The sequence below is a fragment of the Penicillium malachiteum genome (assembly GCF_028827825.1).
Source record: "Penicillium malachiteum strain IBT 17515 chromosome Unknown utg000004l:1.0-4883003.0:1.0-4884900.0, whole genome shotgun sequence".
Lineage (NCBI taxonomy): Eukaryota > Fungi > Ascomycota > Eurotiomycetes > Eurotiales > Aspergillaceae > Penicillium > Penicillium malachiteum.
Window position 1 is genome coordinate 3,326,624 of NW_026643097.1, and position 20,295 is coordinate 3,346,918.

At 47.1% G+C, this 20,295-nt stretch overlaps 6 protein-coding genes across 6 annotated transcripts; 3 read left to right on the forward strand and 3 right to left on the reverse strand.

Moving 5' to 3' along the window:
* Positions 1-499: 499 nt before the first annotated feature.
* N7483_009317 (deoxyribodipyrimidine photo-lyase PHR1) lies at positions 500-2,591 on the reverse strand (the record flags this gene model as incomplete). Its single annotated transcript, XM_057092744.1, has 2 exons — positions 500-1,040; positions 1,102-2,591. 2 exons carry the CDS (start codon positions 2,589-2,591, stop codon positions 500-502), a joined length of 2,031 nt encoding a protein of 676 aa, XP_056943918.1.
* A 1,643-nt stretch (positions 2,592-4,234) lies between these two features.
* N7483_009318 (uncharacterized protein) lies at positions 4,235-5,176 on the forward strand (the record flags this gene model as incomplete). Its single annotated transcript, XM_057092745.1, has 1 exon — positions 4,235-5,176. The coding sequence occupies one exon, from the start codon at positions 4,235-4,237 to the stop codon at positions 5,174-5,176; it is 942 nt and encodes a 313-aa protein (XP_056943919.1).
* A 329-nt stretch (positions 5,177-5,505) lies between these two features.
* Positions 5,506-8,342, reverse strand: N7483_009319 (Kha1p; the record flags this gene model as incomplete). The annotated part of the gene is made up of 4 exons (XM_057092746.1): positions 5,506-6,936; positions 7,005-7,956; positions 8,042-8,169; positions 8,253-8,342. The coding sequence occupies 4 exons, from the start codon at positions 8,340-8,342 to the stop codon at positions 5,506-5,508; spliced, it is 2,601 nt and encodes an 866-aa protein (XP_056943920.1).
* Positions 8,343-8,927: 585 nt separating this feature from the next.
* N7483_009320 (uncharacterized protein) lies at positions 8,928-13,321 on the reverse strand (the record flags this gene model as incomplete). The annotated part of the gene is made up of 2 exons (XM_057092747.1): positions 8,928-12,644; positions 12,710-13,321. 2 exons carry the CDS (start codon positions 13,319-13,321, stop codon positions 8,928-8,930), a joined length of 4,329 nt encoding a protein of 1,442 aa, XP_056943921.1.
* Positions 13,322-15,082: 1,761 nt separating this feature from the next.
* On the forward strand, positions 15,083-16,977 carry N7483_009321 (cation:proton antiporter; the record flags this gene model as incomplete). Its single annotated transcript, XM_057092748.1, has 3 exons — positions 15,083-15,338; positions 15,391-16,217; positions 16,273-16,977. The coding sequence occupies 3 exons, from the start codon at positions 15,083-15,085 to the stop codon at positions 16,975-16,977; spliced, it is 1,788 nt and encodes a 595-aa protein (XP_056943922.1).
* Positions 16,978-18,351: 1,374 nt separating this feature from the next.
* Positions 18,352-19,989, forward strand: N7483_009322 (tannase and feruloyl esterase; the record flags this gene model as incomplete). The annotated part of the gene is made up of 1 exon (XM_057092749.1): positions 18,352-19,989. One exon carries the CDS (start codon positions 18,352-18,354, stop codon positions 19,987-19,989), a length of 1,638 nt encoding a protein of 545 aa, XP_056943923.1.
* Positions 19,990-20,295: the final 306 nt, after the last annotated feature.

Sequence of the window (20,295 nt, forward strand, 5' to 3'; positions counted from 1 at the left end):
TGTAAATCCCCTGGTTGGGATTCCATGGGAATAATTATAAGTCATTAAAGAGAAGGTATGAAAGTACACGAAAGTAACAAGTCTCTCTCTCTCACTCATTTTAACAATTTGGCTGCGGGGAAATTGTGGAGAGAGAATGTCTTAGATGAGACCACCAATCGGAGAGGAGATATGATTACTGGGGTATTTGGGGTGCATGTTCATCTATCATTGCTATTGATTGTTATCCTTGCATAGTATTTATTATATTCAGATGATACGATATAGTCTATATATAAGAACTATTTAACGTAGAGCTTGAAGTTATTATTCTGGAATTCAAGTTGATTATACAAAGACTGCACACCGTAACTTCATGCAAATACTAGTACTAGGAATAGCCTTGAGCTACACATTGGCAACTCCAACCGAGGGTAATTTTGATGTTATTGAATATATTAAAAACATTACGATTACATCAATCCGTTCTGACATCTGGACATCTGGACGGTCGGACCGCTTACTTCTGGAAGGCACTTTTGTATTTTGCCAATGCACGCTCACGACTGGCTGAATGGTCTACCATCGGTCGAGGGTAACCATTCTTCTCAGCAATGGGTCCGGCACCGCGTTCATAGGGTTCATGGATCGCTTTGCCCTGTACATCTCGTAGCTCAGGGATCCATTTCCGAATGTAGTCGCCGTCAGGGTCAAATCGCTCGCTCTGTCGCAAGGGGTTGAAGATTCGGAAATATGGCTGTGGATCAACTCCAGTGCTAGAACCAAATCCCCAACCTCCATGATTCGACGCAAAATCTCCATCGATCAGATTCTCCATGAAATATCGCTCTCCTCTTCGCCAGTCAATCAAGAGATCCTTAGACAGAAAAGACGAAACCACCATTCTGGTTCGGTTGTGCATCCATGCAGAGTGCCGCATCTGGCGCATCGCAGCATCCACTATGGGAAACCCGGTCTTACCCTCACACCACGCTTGAAATTGATCAGCATCGTACTCCCATTCGATATTAGTGCTCTCCGGTTTGAAACACTTGTTCATACTAGGATTACTCTTCGTTAGCTTCAACGCATCACTAAGCTAAAGAGGACGGGCGCTCTCACCAAATGAAGGGCCAATGTGCCAGTACATGTTTGTAAAAGTCACGCCACGCAACCTCGCTGATCCAGGTAATGAATCCGTCGTCATATCGATCGAGATGATTCTTGTTCGCACGCTTGGCTGTCACTACCGCAGTTCGAGCACTGAGTGCCCCAGATGCAAAATAAGGGCTGAGAGCCGAGGTGTGCTCGCCGGACACGATACTTCGCTTGTCATTGTATTCGCGAGCTTTCTTTTCCAAGAAAGTATCGAGACGACGGAGCGCTTCATGCTCACCAGCAGGATATAGCTCCTCAAACCGCTTCTTTTCTTGGTCAGTGAGCTTCTTGTTTTCAGGAGTAGCCGGCAGTTGACAATCAAAGAGCTCCGATAGTGTTTGTCGAGCATCCCCAGGGTTCGGGCCAGGTTTCTCCGATAGCTCCAAGTAATCGGGGTTTTCCTTGAGAAAGGCAAGCCAAGAGCGATACCAAGGGGTGTAAACGGCGTACTGTCTACCCTGCTGAGTACTCAAGGCACCGGGCGGTATGACACAAGTGTCATGAGAGGGTGCAAAGTCGATATTTTTCTCAGCACACAGGCGAACAAGTTTCGCGTCGCGACGCAGCTCATCCACTTCGTACTCGATATTGGCACAGAGGTGGTTAGCACCCCACTGTTGCATTAACTCCACAATGCGACCCGGTATATCCTTGCGTTTCTCTTGGGTCTCCATGTAAAGGGGTATGTCCAATTCGGCGAGGTCGCGCTGAAGCTGTCGCAAAGTGCGCAGCGTTAAATCGACGCGGGCAGGGCTTGCAATATGAGCGGTCAAGTCTTCTGGCGACAAGATATACAGGCAAATCAGAGGTACCTGGTTCTCCTTGGCAATTTCGTAGGCCATATGGAGGGCCCGATTATCCTGAAGACGCAAGTCACTCTTGAACCAGTGGACAACCGCTTGACCTGCAGACACGTCGCGCACTCGATCGGTTGTCTCTTGGCATGCTTTCTCCAAACTTTGAATGGGTCGTTCGAGGGTCCCATCGTTGTATGCCTGACAACGCTCGTTGCTCATTTCGGGAGGGTAGAATTCGCATAGGACAATACCGAAATCTTCGGTTTGCTGGGCATTGGGATGCGGCGAATTGAGATCGAGCCGGCGCTCTTTCTTTCGTGAGTGTTGGGCTGCTCCGGCATCGTGATCTGCCTCCGGCTCTGAGCTCTCCTGTTTAGGTGCTTTTCGCTTTGGTGCCATTGAGACTCTGTGAATAAAGAATCGGGTGGGAATAAAGGGACGGCAAGGGAATACAGACGAGGATTGAAGCAAATGTTCCGGTCGCAATCGCATTACCCTCGATGTTTTTGTTGTGAAAGGGACGCGTGCCAGGCTTTTGAGCTCTGGGAATGTGTCCGAGTCCAAGGATGTCATGGATCGAGGGTAGATCGAGGTTCCTGACGTCACCCGATCTGGGATCGTACGGGTGTTCCAGTTCTGGCCATGGCCTATTTCCATGGCTGCTTTGGTTGAAAGTCCTTGCAGGATCAAGTTCAGGTTTTGGGGGTTTGGATGAGATTGAACGGGATATAGGCGACTGGATTGTTTATATGGAGTCTTCAAATTCTTCCACCGTGACAAGTGGTAAGTTGACGTTGAAGTAGAACTTCAAGTTGAAATGGAATATATATTTGGCACCTGAGACCACCGCCAATCCCGTGACCTCTCAAACCACCAGTTGACTACTCAAGAGTCCTACTTCAAGTTGGACTACTAGTATGAAAGTGCTCATATTACTAGGAAAGGTATCACGAGTCAATTGATAAACTTCAAGTTGAATATTTGAAATCCATGTTTCCGAGTCACTGACCATGTTATCATCAACTTGAACCCGCCACTATGAGTATATCTTCAAATCTTAACTTGAAGCAACGCCAGTTCAATGTTGGCCCCTTTTCAGTATGTATGGAGTACTAGTACGCGCCACATCCATATGTAACCTTGATGATAACTTTAACATAATTAAAATTACCTCAAACCCCGCATTCAAGAACTTGAGTTCAAGTTTGAGATCTAAATAGGAGACACTGGCACGAATTGGTCCTTATTATAGCCGGGGAATCCGGGTTATAGCCCCGAGGATATGAAGCACCAATCAACACATACTCTTGTAGTGAAGCTTTTTTCAGCTTCAAATTTTGATACGCAATGTGCATTAGTCTGAACTGCAGATCCATAATTGTGACTTTTATGAAACATCGAACCTTTCAAATGTTAATCCCACATGTGCATCAGGATCGAGATGAAGTCCCTCAAGTGCCAGTGCTCGTATTCAAACGTTGATTTGAACCTTCAAGTTCTAACTTGAATTTGCATATAACTTTAACGTTACAAAGCACTAATAGTATTTTGTAACAAGTTCCTAGTACACACTTCGGTGTACTGGTAGTGTGCAGCAGGCATTGAGAACTCGACTTTGACTGTTCTCTACTACTAGTAAATGCAGAACATTTGGAAGTCACCATCCACATTCTTCCCGTCCCAACTTCAAATGTTGAACCCCTTACATCCAATGATGTCCACCTTTGGAGCAGATTGTCTCGTCGATCCCGAAGATCCACCTGGGTACAATGGGGGGTTTCCCTCTCAGTGCATGAAACATCACCGAGTGCAATTTTTGGAAATCCAAAGTGGATTTTGGATCGTCTTCCCCGCAAGTCGAGTTTCTCATAGGCTGGGGATTCCATGGAGACAACGTCTCTATATCCATGGAACCAATACCCCCTGAGCTGTCAAGCATTTCAAATTCTGCGTGCGGGACTCCGCAATACTCTTCGTCCGCTTCCCCTCGTTCTTGTTCACTCGCCTCCCGGAGTAGCGGAGAAGCATAGAGCGCAGGGAGACCCGCACGATCACATACAAAATGGTCTGACCGCAACATCATCAATAGTGTTAGGGTCCAGATCTCCGACCAGCAGGAACCTTATGAGAGATCGACAGATCTGTGAACTAAAACCCTTTCCCCTCTCCCGCGCAAGGGTATTCTTTTTTGGCACCCTTTACCCCCTTAGAGTGCTGGAGGAGAACTTCAAGGGAAAAAGAGACTTCTTGTTTCCAGTCTTTCCCAATTCCATGAGCCATGCGCACCCTTCGCTCATGATATGCCGGTTGATAGCGCTTCCGATGTCGCGGACGCCCTAGTACGCAAGTACTCCGAAGGAAACAATGTCCTTACAAATGTCTTTGCGGCCTTTGCTGCAATTGCCTGGCACAATGCCATTGAAGTCATTATTCTGTGCTTTGCATCATTTAAGCGGCGTCGTGGATGCTACTTCTGGAGTTTGCTTATTTCGTCCGCGGCTATTATCCCCCATTGTCTCGGCTACGTTCTCCTCTTCTTCCCAACCGGCGTCTCATCCTACGTTTGCGTGACCTTGATTATCTTGGGTTGGATTCCAATGATCACAGGCCAATCGATGGTCCTCTGGTCTCGTCTACACTTAGTGCTGCAGAATTCGAAAATCCTCTGGGGAGTTCTAGGCATGATCATCATCAATGCGATCTGCCTCCAGATCCCGACAACAGTGTTACTCTACGGAACTGTGGCAGAACCGACCAGTGCCTTCGCAAATGGATACAACATCATGGAACGAATTCAGCTCGTCGGGTTTTGTGTCCAGGAATTGATCATCTCCGGTCTCTATGTCTGGGAGACGGGGAAATTGCTACGTCTTCGTCCACAAGGCCGACCACATGGCATTCTGCTTCAACTTTTAGCGATAAACATCGTCATTCTTGTCCTTGATGTGGCCGTCGTCGCCATCGAATATATCGGCTATTATGCTGTGCAGGTCATGTTCAAGCCTGTGACCTACGGGATTAAACTGAAACTAGAATACGCAATCCTTGGAAAACTCGTCGCTATCGCTCGAGGATCATACCAAGATGAGCTGCCCTCCAGCTCTCAGGATATCATATCGTTCCCTTCCTCTCAGATATCGCCGTCGAATACCGACTCTCGCCGAAACATTCATCAACAGTACAGCGTTCCCTGGTTCATGCAGAGATCGCATCCCTCTACCTATACATCTACAGGGAACTGAAACGCCATTCATCACTGGCGCTATTTCTTTTCAAATGTTATATGTAAATATTCCTCGGACCTCCTTCCATCATGCTCTCATTTATCTCAATCCTTCCCTTCACTCTACATTTCGCATGTCAATACTACAGCGTCACGGTACAAGGTCGTAGTTGTGCCTTTCAAAAAAGTATAGTGTTCAAATCCAAGTTGATAATACATAGACTTAATCAATCTACACTAGCAATTTAATCGGATAGATTCATTATTTACATACATACATCTCAGTGCACATGTGTCAATGTTTGGAATCTCAGAGCTACACACATGAGCAAATACTACTAGCAAATATTAACGAGTGTTATCCGAAGATACATTAGTACCAGCCTGAAGAACCAATATGCTTCCATTCACCTTATTCTCAGGCTGCACCATCACAGAGCCCACTGCGCCCAGTGCCTGGCGAGTACGAGTATCGATAACCTGATCCTGATCTAATTCAACGATTGATTCAGTAGGGTCATTGCGGCGACCAACTACCACAATGCTGCCAGGCTTATTGGTAGCGTGAATCAGTTCCGCCCGTACAGCAGCAAGGGCAACCTGCGCGGGATCACTAATGGTGTCCTGCGCCGGTGATGATTGGAAGACAACTCGGTCTTGAAGTTCCGCGGGGATAGAATCACGTAATGTTTCGAGGAAGACTACGTCCGATGTATCACTCGATGACCCAGTGCCTTTAGGCGAGCTGGATCGTGAAGAACCGATCTGAATGATAGTTGCGGTGACATGATCGCTTTGAAGCAATTGTATGACGAAACGAAGAGCAAATCGGTCATCCTCGCCACCGAAGAAGGGGAGTACAAGGTGGTGGGAGCGACTACCTGTTGGCGAGGGCCGAGTCCAAGTAGTGTCCTGGGTACCGAAATCGCTTGGTGACCGCTGCAAAGCCGGCCGTTTGCTTGAATCATCCACGGTATGATCAATCAAGATACCCACATTACCCGAGACTCGGTTCAAGATCTCAGATACAAAGCCGGCGTATTCACCGTTTGCGAATCGGCCGCTTGTATCGAGCTCAACTCCATTCTGTCGGTCTGCCAGTGCTCCGGTCTCACTCCATGGAAGTAGAAGTAAGTCGGAAGTGTCCTGAACAGCCGTGCTGACAATACTGTCTGCGTAGGAATGTTCGGGTACTACAGAGACACCGGCCATAAGCGACAGATCATGCCATTCGCCAAAAGCGTGGAATGTGTTGATCACAGGATCTGAGAACGCGTATTCACCCGCTGAGACCTTCATAACACTAGAGTCACGATCTGTCAATTCCACAAGTCGCATTCCTTTGACACGAAGAGTGAGATTTTCATCTTCAACCTGTTGAGCAGCAAGATCTTCCAAAGTCTGCTCAGTTGGCTTCGGGATCTTTGAAGGGTGCACCTGAGGAGATGACAGGGTCGCATTTCGGTTGGGACTCAGGAGAGCGGCCAAAGTACAGAGTCCAGACAGGCCATCCAGGCGGAGATAGACCAGCAGTTTCCGCACAGGCACAGTCTTGAGCTGATCCTTGACAGCCGTAACACTATCCGAACGATCTCCCTGTGGGAGCGGATTCTCATTCCAATCAATCTCTCCACGTCGCCAGCGAGCCACCTTGATCTGATACCAGCTGGGATAGAGCGACATGGTCAATGGAGTAGTCATAAATGTTGTGACAAGAGCCATGACAACAAACATGGTGAATGTACGCGTGCTGAGAATCTTGGCTTGGAGACCAATATTCTGGAATTTCCGATCAGTGATCCATTTTCCCCAAGACGAAGATTGACAATTGAAGATTTAGAACTTACCAGAACAATCAGCTCTACCAATCCCTTGCAACTCATCAAAACTCCAATTGAAAAACTTTCGCGCCACAACATACCGCAGTACCGGGAAGCAATAGCGCCTCCAGTGACTTTAGCGATAAAGGCAATGGCAATAATACCCACAACATAACCCCAGACGATGCCAGAGTCCAGGAGTCCCAGATTGGTGCTCAGTCCAGATAGAGCGAAATAAAGAGGCAGGAAGATGGTCGCGACCAAATCTTCGATTTTCTCCGTCAGCTTAATGGCAAAGCCTCCCTCATGTGGACACATCAAGCCAAGAACAAAGCCTCCAAAAATGGCATGAATACCAATGACCTGTGTGAAGAAAGCTGAGGCGAGGGTACAAACCAAGGTAGTCATCACAACGGCCTGACTTGGACCTTTCTGCAAAGCGCCAGTATACTTAAGGAAACGAATGAACAGAGGTCGAAACACAAAGATTAGAAACAGCACATATCCGGCAGCCACGAGCAAGACGTATAGCGCAGTGATACCACTATCAGCATTCACCAGGGCGACACAGAGGGCGAGCAGAATCCATCCCACCACATCATTTCCGACACCAGCTGAAAGCACAATGACACCAACATCAGTTCCGAGAAGTTTCAGCTCGGTCAAAATACGACACAGCACAGGGAAAGCTGTGATCGCCATCGCGATACCAATAAACAGAAGAAAAGTGCCAAAGGACGTCGGAACAGTGTCCGGATCATCTTGAAACTGATTATATAGTCCATAGGAAATGGCACAACCCAACCCAAAGGGCAGAACCATTCCCAGAGCTGAAACACTGAATGCCACGCGCCAATTTCTCATAAGGAAGCGCAAGTCTGTTTCCAAGCCAACCAAGAATAAAAATAAAATTAAACCCAGGTTAGCCACAACACTTAGCGCGGGAGTACTTTCTGATGGGAATATAGTCTCGGTAAATCTAGGAAATGATCGGGTTTAGTTATCGGGTTTTCGGACCCCACGGTAGAAAGAGCACAAGTACTTTTGCACACATTGACACTTACTTTGGGATTCGTCCAAAGCAACTTGGGCCCAAAAGAATTCCAACGATAATCTCAGCGATTACAGTGGGTTGACGAATTTTGGAAAGAGGCCAGTGGACGAGTCGGCAAAGGATGATGATGATACCCGCCTAAATCGAGCCATGTTAGTATCTATGGAGATTTCTTTTAACGCCGAAGAATAAGAGAGAAAAAAAGGAGTCAGTAGGGATACCTGGATAATGAACATCACGATAGGGTTCGAGGAATCATATTTAGCGGGATTCCCTCCTTGGAGGATACCCTGGGCGGCAGCTCGAGCCATGATGGGTAGCTAGAACAGCTAATCGTAGCCCAGGAGTAGCTTAGTAGCTCAAGTTGCACAATATGAGGGGGAAAAAGAAGGTGAAGAGAGGAAGTTCAGAAATTAGAGCTATACCACGTTTGAACGGGAGCTGACAGGTGACAACGTAAGACCCGGGACAAATGTACCTTCGGAACCAATGAAGTTGATTGAAGTTGAAATTGTACCCCAGTTCACCAAACCCCGCATGGCTAGACTGTGCCAAGCTTTTCCATGTGGTTGAATACGAACACGAGTCACCTGGTGATCTATACATGCACGTAGCACATGGCTATATGTACATGCAGCTCTCGGATAATTTGACTTGTATCACAGTTGGGAAGTTGAATCGAGAGAAAATAAATTTAGAATTAAAAAAGCCCATATTTGCTATGTATGGCAGGATAATTATGAACATGAATGAGTAGAGTCTATGGTATACTTCAAACGCCAGTGTCTCGGAAAAGACAGTGCCTCAGAAAAGAGAAGAAGAATTTTTGAAGAGAAAAAAAAATCACATGTGCCCACCTGGGCAGTCATGAGTTCCATGGAATCTTGGAACTCGACTTAACCCCGGGCAACTTTGGCTTTGGAGGTTCTCACTCGGAACAAATAGTACAAGACGATCGCACCAAAGATATTGAAAACGAAATAGCACCAGAAGATGCCATAATCCCGCCAGCGATCATCATAGTAGATCTCTCTGCCAGCAAGGTAATCATCTGCAGATGTCATACTGCAGTATTCACAGTTCGAAGTAGCGTTGGGGTTGTAGATTGCTCCACCAGCAGTGTCAAGATACTTGGACATGTACTGATAACAGGTTTGGTTGGCTGGAGGATCAAAGACGTTGAGCTCATCGCTGCTACAGATCACCTCACGACCATGTAAAGCGGCACCGCTGATTCCACCGATGTAGTAGGTAAATGGAGACACGCGGTACATGAAGATCCAGAAGCGCGGCAAATCACTGGGTGGTTGCATCACTCCATTAAAGAGGAAAGACAGACCAAACATGAGAGTTGCGATCATAGCAGCAAGGGTAGGCTCGGGAATAGCACAGACCACAAACTGGGCCATACTCGCTGCGTACATGAAAAATTGACAGATAAAGAGGAGCACAATGACGGTGGATTGAGAAGATTGCCCTGTGCCGAAGACTGCCCAGTAGAACGAAGCCCAGGAGCAAACTCCGAGACAGAATTGCCAGGGCACCTCTACGAGGATTTGGGAAAGGATGAACACCTTCCATGAGTATGTTCTGGACGGTCGCTCACGAACCTCATAGAGCGATCGCTGTGCCACCACATTGGGCATGATCGCATTGGCCAAGGTGTTGAAAATCGTGCAAAGCAAGAAGATACTGAACAGGGCATTCTGGAAACCCTGCTCGGAGTTATCCGCAGCATAGAAACTGAAACCGATGAACAGACCAGAGACAATACCAAGAATGAACTTCGAATAGATGTAGTCAGGTCGGCGGAAGTAACCTTGGAAGCAGCGTCCTAGGACAACCCAGAGTTGTGTCGATATGGGCATGGCAAATTCGGCATTGTCGTCATCGCTATCATTTTGAGAGTGGATGGAACCTTCATCTGTCGAACTTTTCGCGGAATGAAGACGGTTGACCTCATCTAACACTGCCACACACTCCGGGCTTTCCTTCCAGGCCTTAACCCAGTCAACATCGGGGCAGCCATCTCCGGCAACCATGTCAAGAATATACTCGGCGGGATTCTCGAGGGTCTCACATGGTCGGGCTCCGTTCTGCTCAAAGTAGTTCAGAAGGGTAGTGGATTGATCTCCAACTTCACCAAAGTAGACTGTTCGGCCTCCCTTGGCCAAGAAAAGAAGATGGTCAAAGGTTTGGAATAGCGTGGCGCTAGGCTGATGAATGGTTGCAAGAACAGCTTGGCCATGGTCTGCGAGACGTCGCAAGAATTGACAGATCGTCCACGAACTTTGTGAATCCAAACCACTGGTGGGTTCATCGAGGAAGATTAGAAGAGTTGGCTTTGCAGCAAGTTCGACTCCAATACTGAGCAGTTTGCGCTGTTCAACGTTGAGTCCTTCTCCTAGAGATCCCACAACGGCCTCGGCGAAATCCTCCATACCCAGTACCTTGATGACCTGTTCCACGTAATCATACTTTTCTTGCTTGGAGACTGTTCTCGGTTGTCGAAGAATTGCACTGAAACGAAGAGCTTCTCGCACGGTGGTAGTGTTCATATGAAGGTCTTGTTGTTGAACGTAACCGGTTCGTCGGGGGAAGTTGGCCGCTGGCAATTTTCCATTAACAAAAACATCTCCAGTGACGACTCCAATCGAGACTCGCTGGGCAAGAACATCTAGGAGCGTGGTCTTTCCAGCACCAGAGACACCCATGAGCGCAGTCAAAGTTCCGGGCTTTACCCATCCGTTCACGTCGTCAAGCAGTCGCCGAGTGCCCTCCTTGACAGGGATGTCGTAGTTCAGTGACTTCCACGAGAAAACGTCAGTCTGTTCAGGTAGGCGAATGGTGTCATTTGTCGCTTGGATTTCGAGCTTAGTGAGATCGGCTTCTCCAGTTTCAGAGTCTTGACTCTCTTGAAGGTATTGCGGCGCATGTCCTGGTCTAAACACTAGGGCCTCAGCCTTGGATGAGTCACGAGAGATGTACTCTGTTGCTACCAGGTAAACACCGTTGAAGAAAATCAAGAAGGCAATCAGAATGCCAAAATTCCTCCACAAATGAGAGTAATAGTACTCATAGTTGTCATTGATGAACCGATCGCCGTCCACATAGTTTTGGCCAGCTATGGAGCCCACAGCTGAGCATATGTAGTTTGTGCCGATACCATATGATGGAATAAGCGATGAACATTCATACTTCTTGTTGTGGAACTCATTGGCGATCAAGGCTTCAAATGTGTAGTAGACCGGGTTAATCCATCGAATCCAGGAAAACCAGGGGTGCATGTAAGGCTGTGGCAATGTGAACCCAGTGTAGACGACAATGCAAAGAACCAAAACACCGGCCATCGCCATTGCTTGTCCGACAGACTTGGTAAGAGCTCCCAAACTGCGAAACATTCCTGACATGGTCAAGACAACAACGATGAGGAACAGATAGAAGATGAAGAAGGGCCCAGGCTCCCGGCGCAGATTTGCCATAAAGTATAGCACAATAGTGAAAACGGAGATTCGAACGATTTTGATGGGGAGGTCAATGATAATGCTAGCCAGAGCTTCGGTAAAGGGGTGAACAAATGCGTAACCAGCCTGTTTTTCCACTATCGGGCGTTGGCTGTAGAGTTGAAGAATTTCGTTGATTGTGAGAAGGGCATTCATAAGGACAGCAAAGTAACACACTCCGCCCTTTTGAAAGAAGTAGGCTGAAGTATCCGGGGTATTGTAGAAGACCGAGCCGATGATAAGTGACAGGACTAGCTGAACGACCAGAGGAGATAGTGCGGTTGGAAGATCGTTGAGCATTCGTTGGTATGCTCGTTGAGTACAGAGACGAATTTGCATGGGAATAGAGAGAAGGTAAGGGCTGCGAGTGCGAGTATGCTTTGCCTGCTGTTCCTTGTGGCTCATCTGTAAATGCTTGGCAGCTTCGCCATTTGGGGAATTTTGTTTCTCGTAGGTGATGATTTGCTCGCGCAAGGCTTGGTACTCTGGGCTTTGTTTCCAGTATTCAGAGAATTCCTTTGCAGTACGTGGCACCTTGCCCTCCATTCCATCGCGTGCGGTCCGCTCGTTAGGGTTGGTGATAGCAGTCAAAAAGTCGCCTGAAACCTGACGCTCTGGTCGAACCCATCCTTGGGTTTCGAAGAAAGCAACAGCATGCTCCCGAGGTCCATAGTAGATCTGGTGTCCCTCATAAAGAACCACAATTTTATCGAACAGATCGTACATGGATTGAGAAGCCTGGTAAGCGGCGATAGCGTGACAGGAGTTCCCCATATCAGCTGCAAGGCGCTGGGCTCTAATGAACTTCAACGCAGAAGCTGCATCCAACCCACGAGTACTGTTGTCCCAGGCACCGAGACGACAGCGACTTAGGAACATCTCGGCGATACTGACTCGCTTTCTTTCTCCACCACTCACGCCACGCACGAATTCGCTTCCTACCTTGGTGTTGTAGGTATGAGAGAGACCAAAAACAGACATGACGACCTGAACAAGGGTTTCGCAGTACTCAGATCGGCTCACTTCATCTAGTCTTTTATGCGGGGCTCGAGCATGGGCCGCAAAGGAAAGTGTCTGGCCGACTGTAAGGTGGGGAAAATGGAGATCGACCTATTTAAACTCTGTCAGTTACTGCTTTCAGCATTTCTTTTTATTCAGATTGAGAAAATACATACCTCTTTGTTGTAGGTTACCTGGCCACGATGGAATTTGATCATATCTTCAAAGGAAATTCCTTCATAGTGTATCGTGCTCTTTGGGTCCATGGTCAATCCTCCCAAATGGCCGGTGATGGTCTTCAGAAATGTGGTACAGCCACTGCCGGGGCGTCCCAACACAAGTAGAAGCTCACCACTCTGTAGGAGACCATCGAAGCTCTGGAGAATCCGACGAGGTGGAGAAGACTGTCCTGACAAGGCTCGTGTAGCTGCACGGAAAGGAACAGTCAAAGCTGATGTCAAAGTTTCTTGATATTGAAGTGCGGAGCCAGAACCACTGATAGATAGATCTTTGAAGACCACTCCTTGTCGAGGAACCTCTATTCCTTCCTCGTGCATCTGGCCCAAGATTGATTGAGCCCATCGATAGTGATCAAATTCTGGATTTGTTGGATCCAGTCGTGGATCATCTTTAGCTGCTGGGGCCGAGATGGTGTGGCCAAGTTTACTCGAGGCGATTCGGGTCAACTGTTGAATTTCTCTTTCATCTTCTATGGTTTGTGTTCGATGAGTAATAGGCTCGAACTCCACCGATGAATCGTTGGAATCATCGTCTTTCAAGTTCTCCATCTTAGATAGAGAGTATGAATTCCGAGTCCGTCCACGGGTTTGCCTACTAGTAGACTATAATACTAGTAGCCGGCTGAACTTCAAGTGCTCGGGGATTCCACAGGTAGGTAAAGCTTGAAAATTGAATTTGTTACACTCCTTAATGGTTGAAGAGAGCGGACACGCATCCTATATTATAAATCTAATGGACTTAACCGGCCTGCATCCCTGTTCAAAATTTCCTCTCTACTTGCCATCGGGGTCGGGGACGGAACAAATTGACCGACTTATTCATTATTTACCACGGAATCAGTCCACCCGACCCTCTTATATTACTCCATAGTGATCCATAATCTATGATAAGTTTCTTCCCCAGGCCTCTGAGCCACTCAAATTGGCCACTACGGAGGAGCGGAGCACCGAAGTACCGAATATTCCCAGTCGGAGTTAAGCGGCGCGGCTATTTGCGAATCCCGTTCTGACTCGTGGGGTCTGTGGTGTCTAGAGTATCATTGATTGGGTTAATATTAAGTCCACCGGAGGTATTTTCAGGGAATTTCTTTTATCTTTTATGGTTTTATGGTGATAAATCTCCGCAACACGTTGCTCTGAAACTTTGCTTTTTTCTCTCTTTTTTCTGTGGCGTTCTATAAGGCATCCCGCGGGTACTCCGTGCATCTACGCAGTAAGTCCGCATTATCATACCTCTTAACTCCGGGAGCCCCTGAGCTTCATGTCCACTATCTGTGACTCAGGCTCCATGCTTCTAGATTAATGCAGCCTGCTCAAATGCTCCGTCCATTTTGGTTTTGTCTAAATACATAATGATGTAAATAGCAACTCCGTACTCCCATACATGTGCTCCGGTATACGTTATGTTACACAAACTGGAGCTCAAGGGCTCCAGGGCTTCAGGGGTTACTACATAGTACTAAATCGGGATGCCGACTAGTACCTACTAGGTAGGATCCGGAGTAAAGGAGTACACGCAGTTCCAAGGTTCCAATATTCAGACCATCATAATTAGAGACTAAGTAGGTACTAGTAGTAAATATTACTAGGAATCGTTAACTCGGACGTGACAATTGCCGTATAGTGGGGGTACGTAGTAGTACTCCGCTAACCCTTGTATAGCCTGAGATGACGATCATTCAATTCAATTCCTAGATCAATGTTGAACCCATGTTGATCCTTCGAAAGCACTCTAGAACATTTGATTGGTGTCCTACTAGTAATAGCAGCCGCGCGGACAACGGTTTATTGTTCCACCCTGCTGAAATCACTACTATTCTGATAGTTCAAGTTCAGTTGAATCCAAGTTATACATAGGCAGTCTGGAGGAGCATTGACTTATGCATGCTGGAAATGCGCACATTGATCTGTATCGTGATATAATCTACATCACTGCGAAGTGGCGACTCATGGACGTTGAGAATTCTGCTAGACCGCGTCATGATGCATGAGATCTGCGCCACCCGCGGACGGTGACCGCGCCCGCGGTCATTCTGCCGCTTAGTCAGCGTAACGTCGCGTCCCGCCGCCCGGGCGAGGTCGCCCTGGAGAACCTTAGCCGGCAGCACCCGCGCAAGGCTGGACACCTGAATAGTCCGGAGCTCGGACAAGGGTCCAACCTCTAACTTTGAAATTTTTTACGCAAATGTTTTAAGTGTCCGGGAAATATCAGTGAAACTACATCGATGATCTCAAATGCCTGAGTTTATCGATCTCCCCAAAAGAAAAGGTTCGGCGGCTCCCCACCGAGTCAAAAGATAGGCTAGAGCCATGGCTGCGGATATATTAGATGCAGCTTTCGGGTACGAGGAACCCACGATCACAACTCTCCTTAACCAGACAGGATTTCTGTTGATTTTAAATATCATCAATGTCTGTCTGGATAAGCTTCTATACTGCGGCTTGGTCGGTCAATTGTTTGTTGGTATTCTCTGGGGTACGCCTGGAGCAAAATGGCTCAGTCGGGACACAGAGACTGTTATCCAACAACTAGGCTATATCGGCTTAATCATGCTAGTATATGAAGGTAATTCCACTACTTCAATAAAAAAAAGGGTACAGTGCTGACTTATCCAAAGGGGGACTATCAACATCTATCAAATCCATGAAAGCAAACCTTCTGGTTTCACTCAGTGTGGCCTTGACAGGAATTGGAGCTCCAATAGGCTTATCTTTCAGCCTTATGAAGCTGATTTCCGCAACTCCCCTTCAAGCCTTTGCTGCCGGTGCAGCTTTGAGCGCTACCAGTCTCGGAACCACATTCACTATTTTATCAACCACAAAGCTGATTGATACTCGCCTCGGCACTGTTACGACAAGTGCCGCGATGTTAGATGACGTCGTTGGTCTCATCATGGTGCAAATAATCTCAAATCTCGGTGGTGATGCCTCGTCTTTTACTGCAGTCACTGTGATAAGGCCCTTACTCGTCTCTGTTGGTTTTGCTGTGGGGCTGTTTATTCTATGCAATTTCTGCTTAGAGCCAATTTTGAAGAGAGTCTTCGCTCTAAGGGAGCATTTTCCGAATTTCATGGGTACTATTCGATTTGCCTTCCTATTTCAAACGGCCGTTCTCGTTGGAATGGTTGCTGCCGGCACTTTCGCTGGGACCTCAAGCCTCTTTGCTGCGTATCTTGCGGGAGTGTTAATCTCTTGGTTTGACGAACTGTCTGTCAGACATATGAGTTCCACCCATACAGAGATATCTAGTAATCGTCAACCAAGCTCCGGCGTACTAACAGAGACCACATCGCAAACTCGGTCGCATAATGCTGATATGCACAAAGCGGATAGGACCCGGGAGTCTACGGATCCTAGTGCTATTGATAATACTACCACAGGGAGAAAAGTATACGAAAAGTATTACAAGGAACCTGTTGGCCGAATCCTCATTCCATTCTTCTTCGTATGCTTCGTCCTCCCTCCTCTTTATGTTCAATACTAACGCAGAACTTACATAGGCCTCTATTGGATTTGCGATTCCAATAACAGAAATGTTCCAGGGCAGAGTTGTATGGCGGGGACTCATCTACGCTATCCTCATGATAATTGGAAAAATGCTCACTGGATTATGGCTTGTGCGCTTAAACCTGAGTCCGATATCCAATCTCATCTCGTCAATCAAGACACACTCCCCCTCTATTCTCTTTCGATGTACTACTTCTCTATGCGGTGGTCAAGTCCAACAAAAGCCGTTGGGAACCACCGATCATTCTACGGTCCAATCCCCAGTTGCCACAACACATTCTGAGCGAAAGCAACGCCCAGACGCAAATAAGCAAAGTGAACCTCAAAATGACTCGTCCTCGGACCGCCAGAACCCCTCAGCATCTGGAAGCGACCCTCAAACCCCTTCCGGTCATCCGAACGCCATTTCATCCCCTCCTCGTCCTAAATCCCTCTACCCGGCAGCTTTACTTGGGCTGGCGATGGTGGCTCGGGGAGAAGTTGGATATCTCATCGCCTCCCTCGCAGAAAGCCAAGGCATATTCTCAAGCGAATCTAATGAGGGAATCTCTGACATCTATCTTGTCGTCATATGGGGAATTTCGATTTGCACGCTTGTAGGCCCAATTTCGGTTGGAACTCTTGTCAAACGAGTAGAGAAGCTTCAGAGATCCAGGGAGTTCTCTGGTGTGGATCCCTTAGGAGCTTGGGGGATCTAGTCTCAACCTTAAAGCTTTAACTTACGTGGCCCTACGGTATTATGTACCCACTAGCATCCTCCAAAAGTTCAAATGATAATTTATTTTAACACTAGTTGCAGAAGGTAAGGCCCAATGATTATATGTACATTGAAAATCAATTAGACAAATTCAAAACGAACTTGAAATCAAAGGAAATGCACCTACTAGCTAAACGACTTCGACAACCCTTTCCACCGTGACACGCAAGGTTAACTATGCCTACTAGTACTACTACCACCACCTACTACCTGGTACTCATATCGGTCATCATACATAGCATCCAAATCCTAGTGATGACAGTGGATGTCAACTTGAAACATTTCGAAGCTCAGCCTGAGGTACTTGGAATATTTGAAGTTCTCGTGCGGCTACAATAGAACTTGGAATTCAAGTTCAACTTATTCAAATGCTATATACTTGAACGATTCATGGGCGCATGCATGCATGCCAGTGCATGTATGTGTCAAATGAGCAACATTTAAACCTTGGAATGTCCGACTTCATGACTCGGAATGATTTGAAGGGATATGGGTAGCCCGTACTATGATCGTGCCAATTTTCATCTATCTGATCCACGAACCTTGACTTGGGAAGAACTCGAAAAATTCCGAAGAATCTTCCATCGAAACTCTGAATTCGCCGAGTATATTAAAGTGGGTAGAAGTGAGGTAGAAGTGAGGATTGATGATGCAAGCCTGGTCTAGAGCTCAGTGGGCCCTGATTATCAATTCCCTTATTAAGTCTAGTCGCCGCATTCTCATGATAAATGGGTCTCTACCCGGGCACTAATTTGACACTGCATGAGTTCACTTGGGAAATAGACATTCAAGGTTGACTCTATGAAGTGGTTTCAAAAACTGATTGGTTTCATCATTCTTCAAATACTGGACTGTGTTCAAAGTGTTCTATAATTCTACAGGAAATAGGACTGGGGAACATGCACAGTACGACATCACTACTCCATAGTAACACCGAACCATGGAAGAATTAAGATGGATCTTCAACTTGAAATGCCTGACTCCAACGGTTGATCACCCCCTTCATCCGGTAAGATTCTCCGCGTTCGAACACAAACTGCCTACTCAATTGACTGATAATCCAAGTTTATCCAGAGTACGCGCGTCTAGAGTATCAAATGGGACTCTTTAGTACGTTTCAGACCTCGACCATGGCCTTCCAGATACCATCCAACTCAGACCACGGTAGGAGGATGAATTCCGAGGAGTGATGGACTACAGGAGAGAAAGCTATAGAGGTCGCAGATCAGCTGCTGCTGATCTTCAGAATTCAAGCTTTTCTTCTCTATACTTCCCTCCCTCGTGTTGATTGACAAGATCTTCCGGGCTGTACAAGATGAAGAACTCATTCATCTTCCCTCTTATCGGACTGGCTGCAGGTGTCCAAGCTGTCAAAAACTGCTCAGTAGCCAGCATCTCCCAGTTTCTGCCCAAAAACGCAACCGTCTACTTTGCCAAAGATTATCCTGCGCACTACAACTTTACTCCTCCGATCAGCTTGAACTATGGTTTGACCTCTGATCCCATGGGTATCAGTGCCTATGAACTCCCCGTTGCTGCGTGTATTGCCCAGGCGAACATCACTCTTCCCAACAACACTCAGCACAGTGTTGGCTTTGTCTTACCCGACGAGTGGAATGGTCGTTTCCTGACAGAAGGAAACGGTGAATTCTCTGGATCGGTTGGATGGGACTCCATTATCAGCGCCTCCTGGTATGGATTTGCGGTTGTATCTTCTGACCTTGGACATGAAGGCAACAATGGCAGTTTTGGCTACCACAACGAGCAGGCTCTTCAGAACTGGGGTCATGTGGCTCTCCACAATGCTGTTGTCAACGGAAAGGCTGTGACTGAAGGTTACTACGACCAGAAAATCTCTTACTCATACTACCGTGGATGTTCTGCTGGTGGTAAGCAGGGTCTGAAGGAGGTTGAGGAATACCCGGAGGACTTCGATGGTGTCATTGCCGGTGCCCCTGCGTGGTGGACCACTCACCAGCAACTTTGGAACGTCCTCACAGCTGTGTGGAATCTACCCGAGGACGCTGATTACCATGTAACCGATGATCAAATGTCAGCTGTTGCTACTGAGATCCTTAAACAATGTGATCCGCAGGACGGCGTGACGGATGGCATTCTTCAGAATCCATTTGGATGTGTTTTCGACCTCACCCAGCTCACTTGTAACTCGACCTCAAGCAATGACACCTGTTTCACCTCTGCGCAGATGCACACCGTCAACAAACTCTTCAATCCTTGGGTTGACGCGAACGATACCTTCATCTTCCCTGGATACACACTTGGTACAGAAGTCGGGGCACCTAGCCTGGATTCAGACTTTGTTACATACATCCAGTACATGCTTCAAATCGGTGGAGACTGGACCTGGGAGGACTGGAACAGCCAGGAGCTCATCGCGCTCTCTGATAGACTGAATCCTGGTAATGCCACCGCAGACAACTTTGACATCGAGCCTTTCTACAAGCACGGCGGCAAGTTGATTCACTACCACGGATACTCGGATCCTAGCATCGCCACGGGTGCATCCTTCTACTTCTTCAACCATGTCGCGCAGGCACTGAAGCCCAAGGGTGTTCCCATCTCGGACTTCTACCGCTTCTTCCCTATTCCCGGCATGGAACATTGTACCTCTACTCCCTCTGATCAAAATGCTCCGTGGTACCTCAATGGTGATGACCAGTCTGACTCTTTGACCGGCACTGTCTGGGGTGTCCCCGGTTTCAATGATAGTAAGCACGATATTGTGTTGGCAATCATGGATTGGGTTGAGAATGGTACCGCACCTGATTATCTGATCCCGACAAAATGGTGGAATGATAACCCCGATGATGGAGTTGAGATCCAGCGCCCGATCTGCTCTTACCCTGAGTTGGCCTTGTATAATGGAACTGGAAATACCAGTCTCCCAGAGAACTGGCACTGTGGTCTTTTGTATTACTACCTTCAAGCCTGAGTTGAAAGATGTAGCTGCTAGGTAGATTTGTCAGGTTAGTCATTCCAGTGGTTGATGTACCTAATACATATCATTTTTTATCATAAGGTGAAGGATATTATTACAAGAATAGAATCAATAGTTAAGCTTGGAAAAGTGATATATCATCTAAGTTCAAGTGCCATGTGCCTCAAAAACGTAGATCGCCGATCTATGATGATCCAGTGCATACCCATAGTCATAGAATAGGGGGCGACAGAAAAAAGCCGGTTTTTGGCCACATTTCAGACTCCACTTTGTGTTCCTGAACCAAAATTCATGAATTGA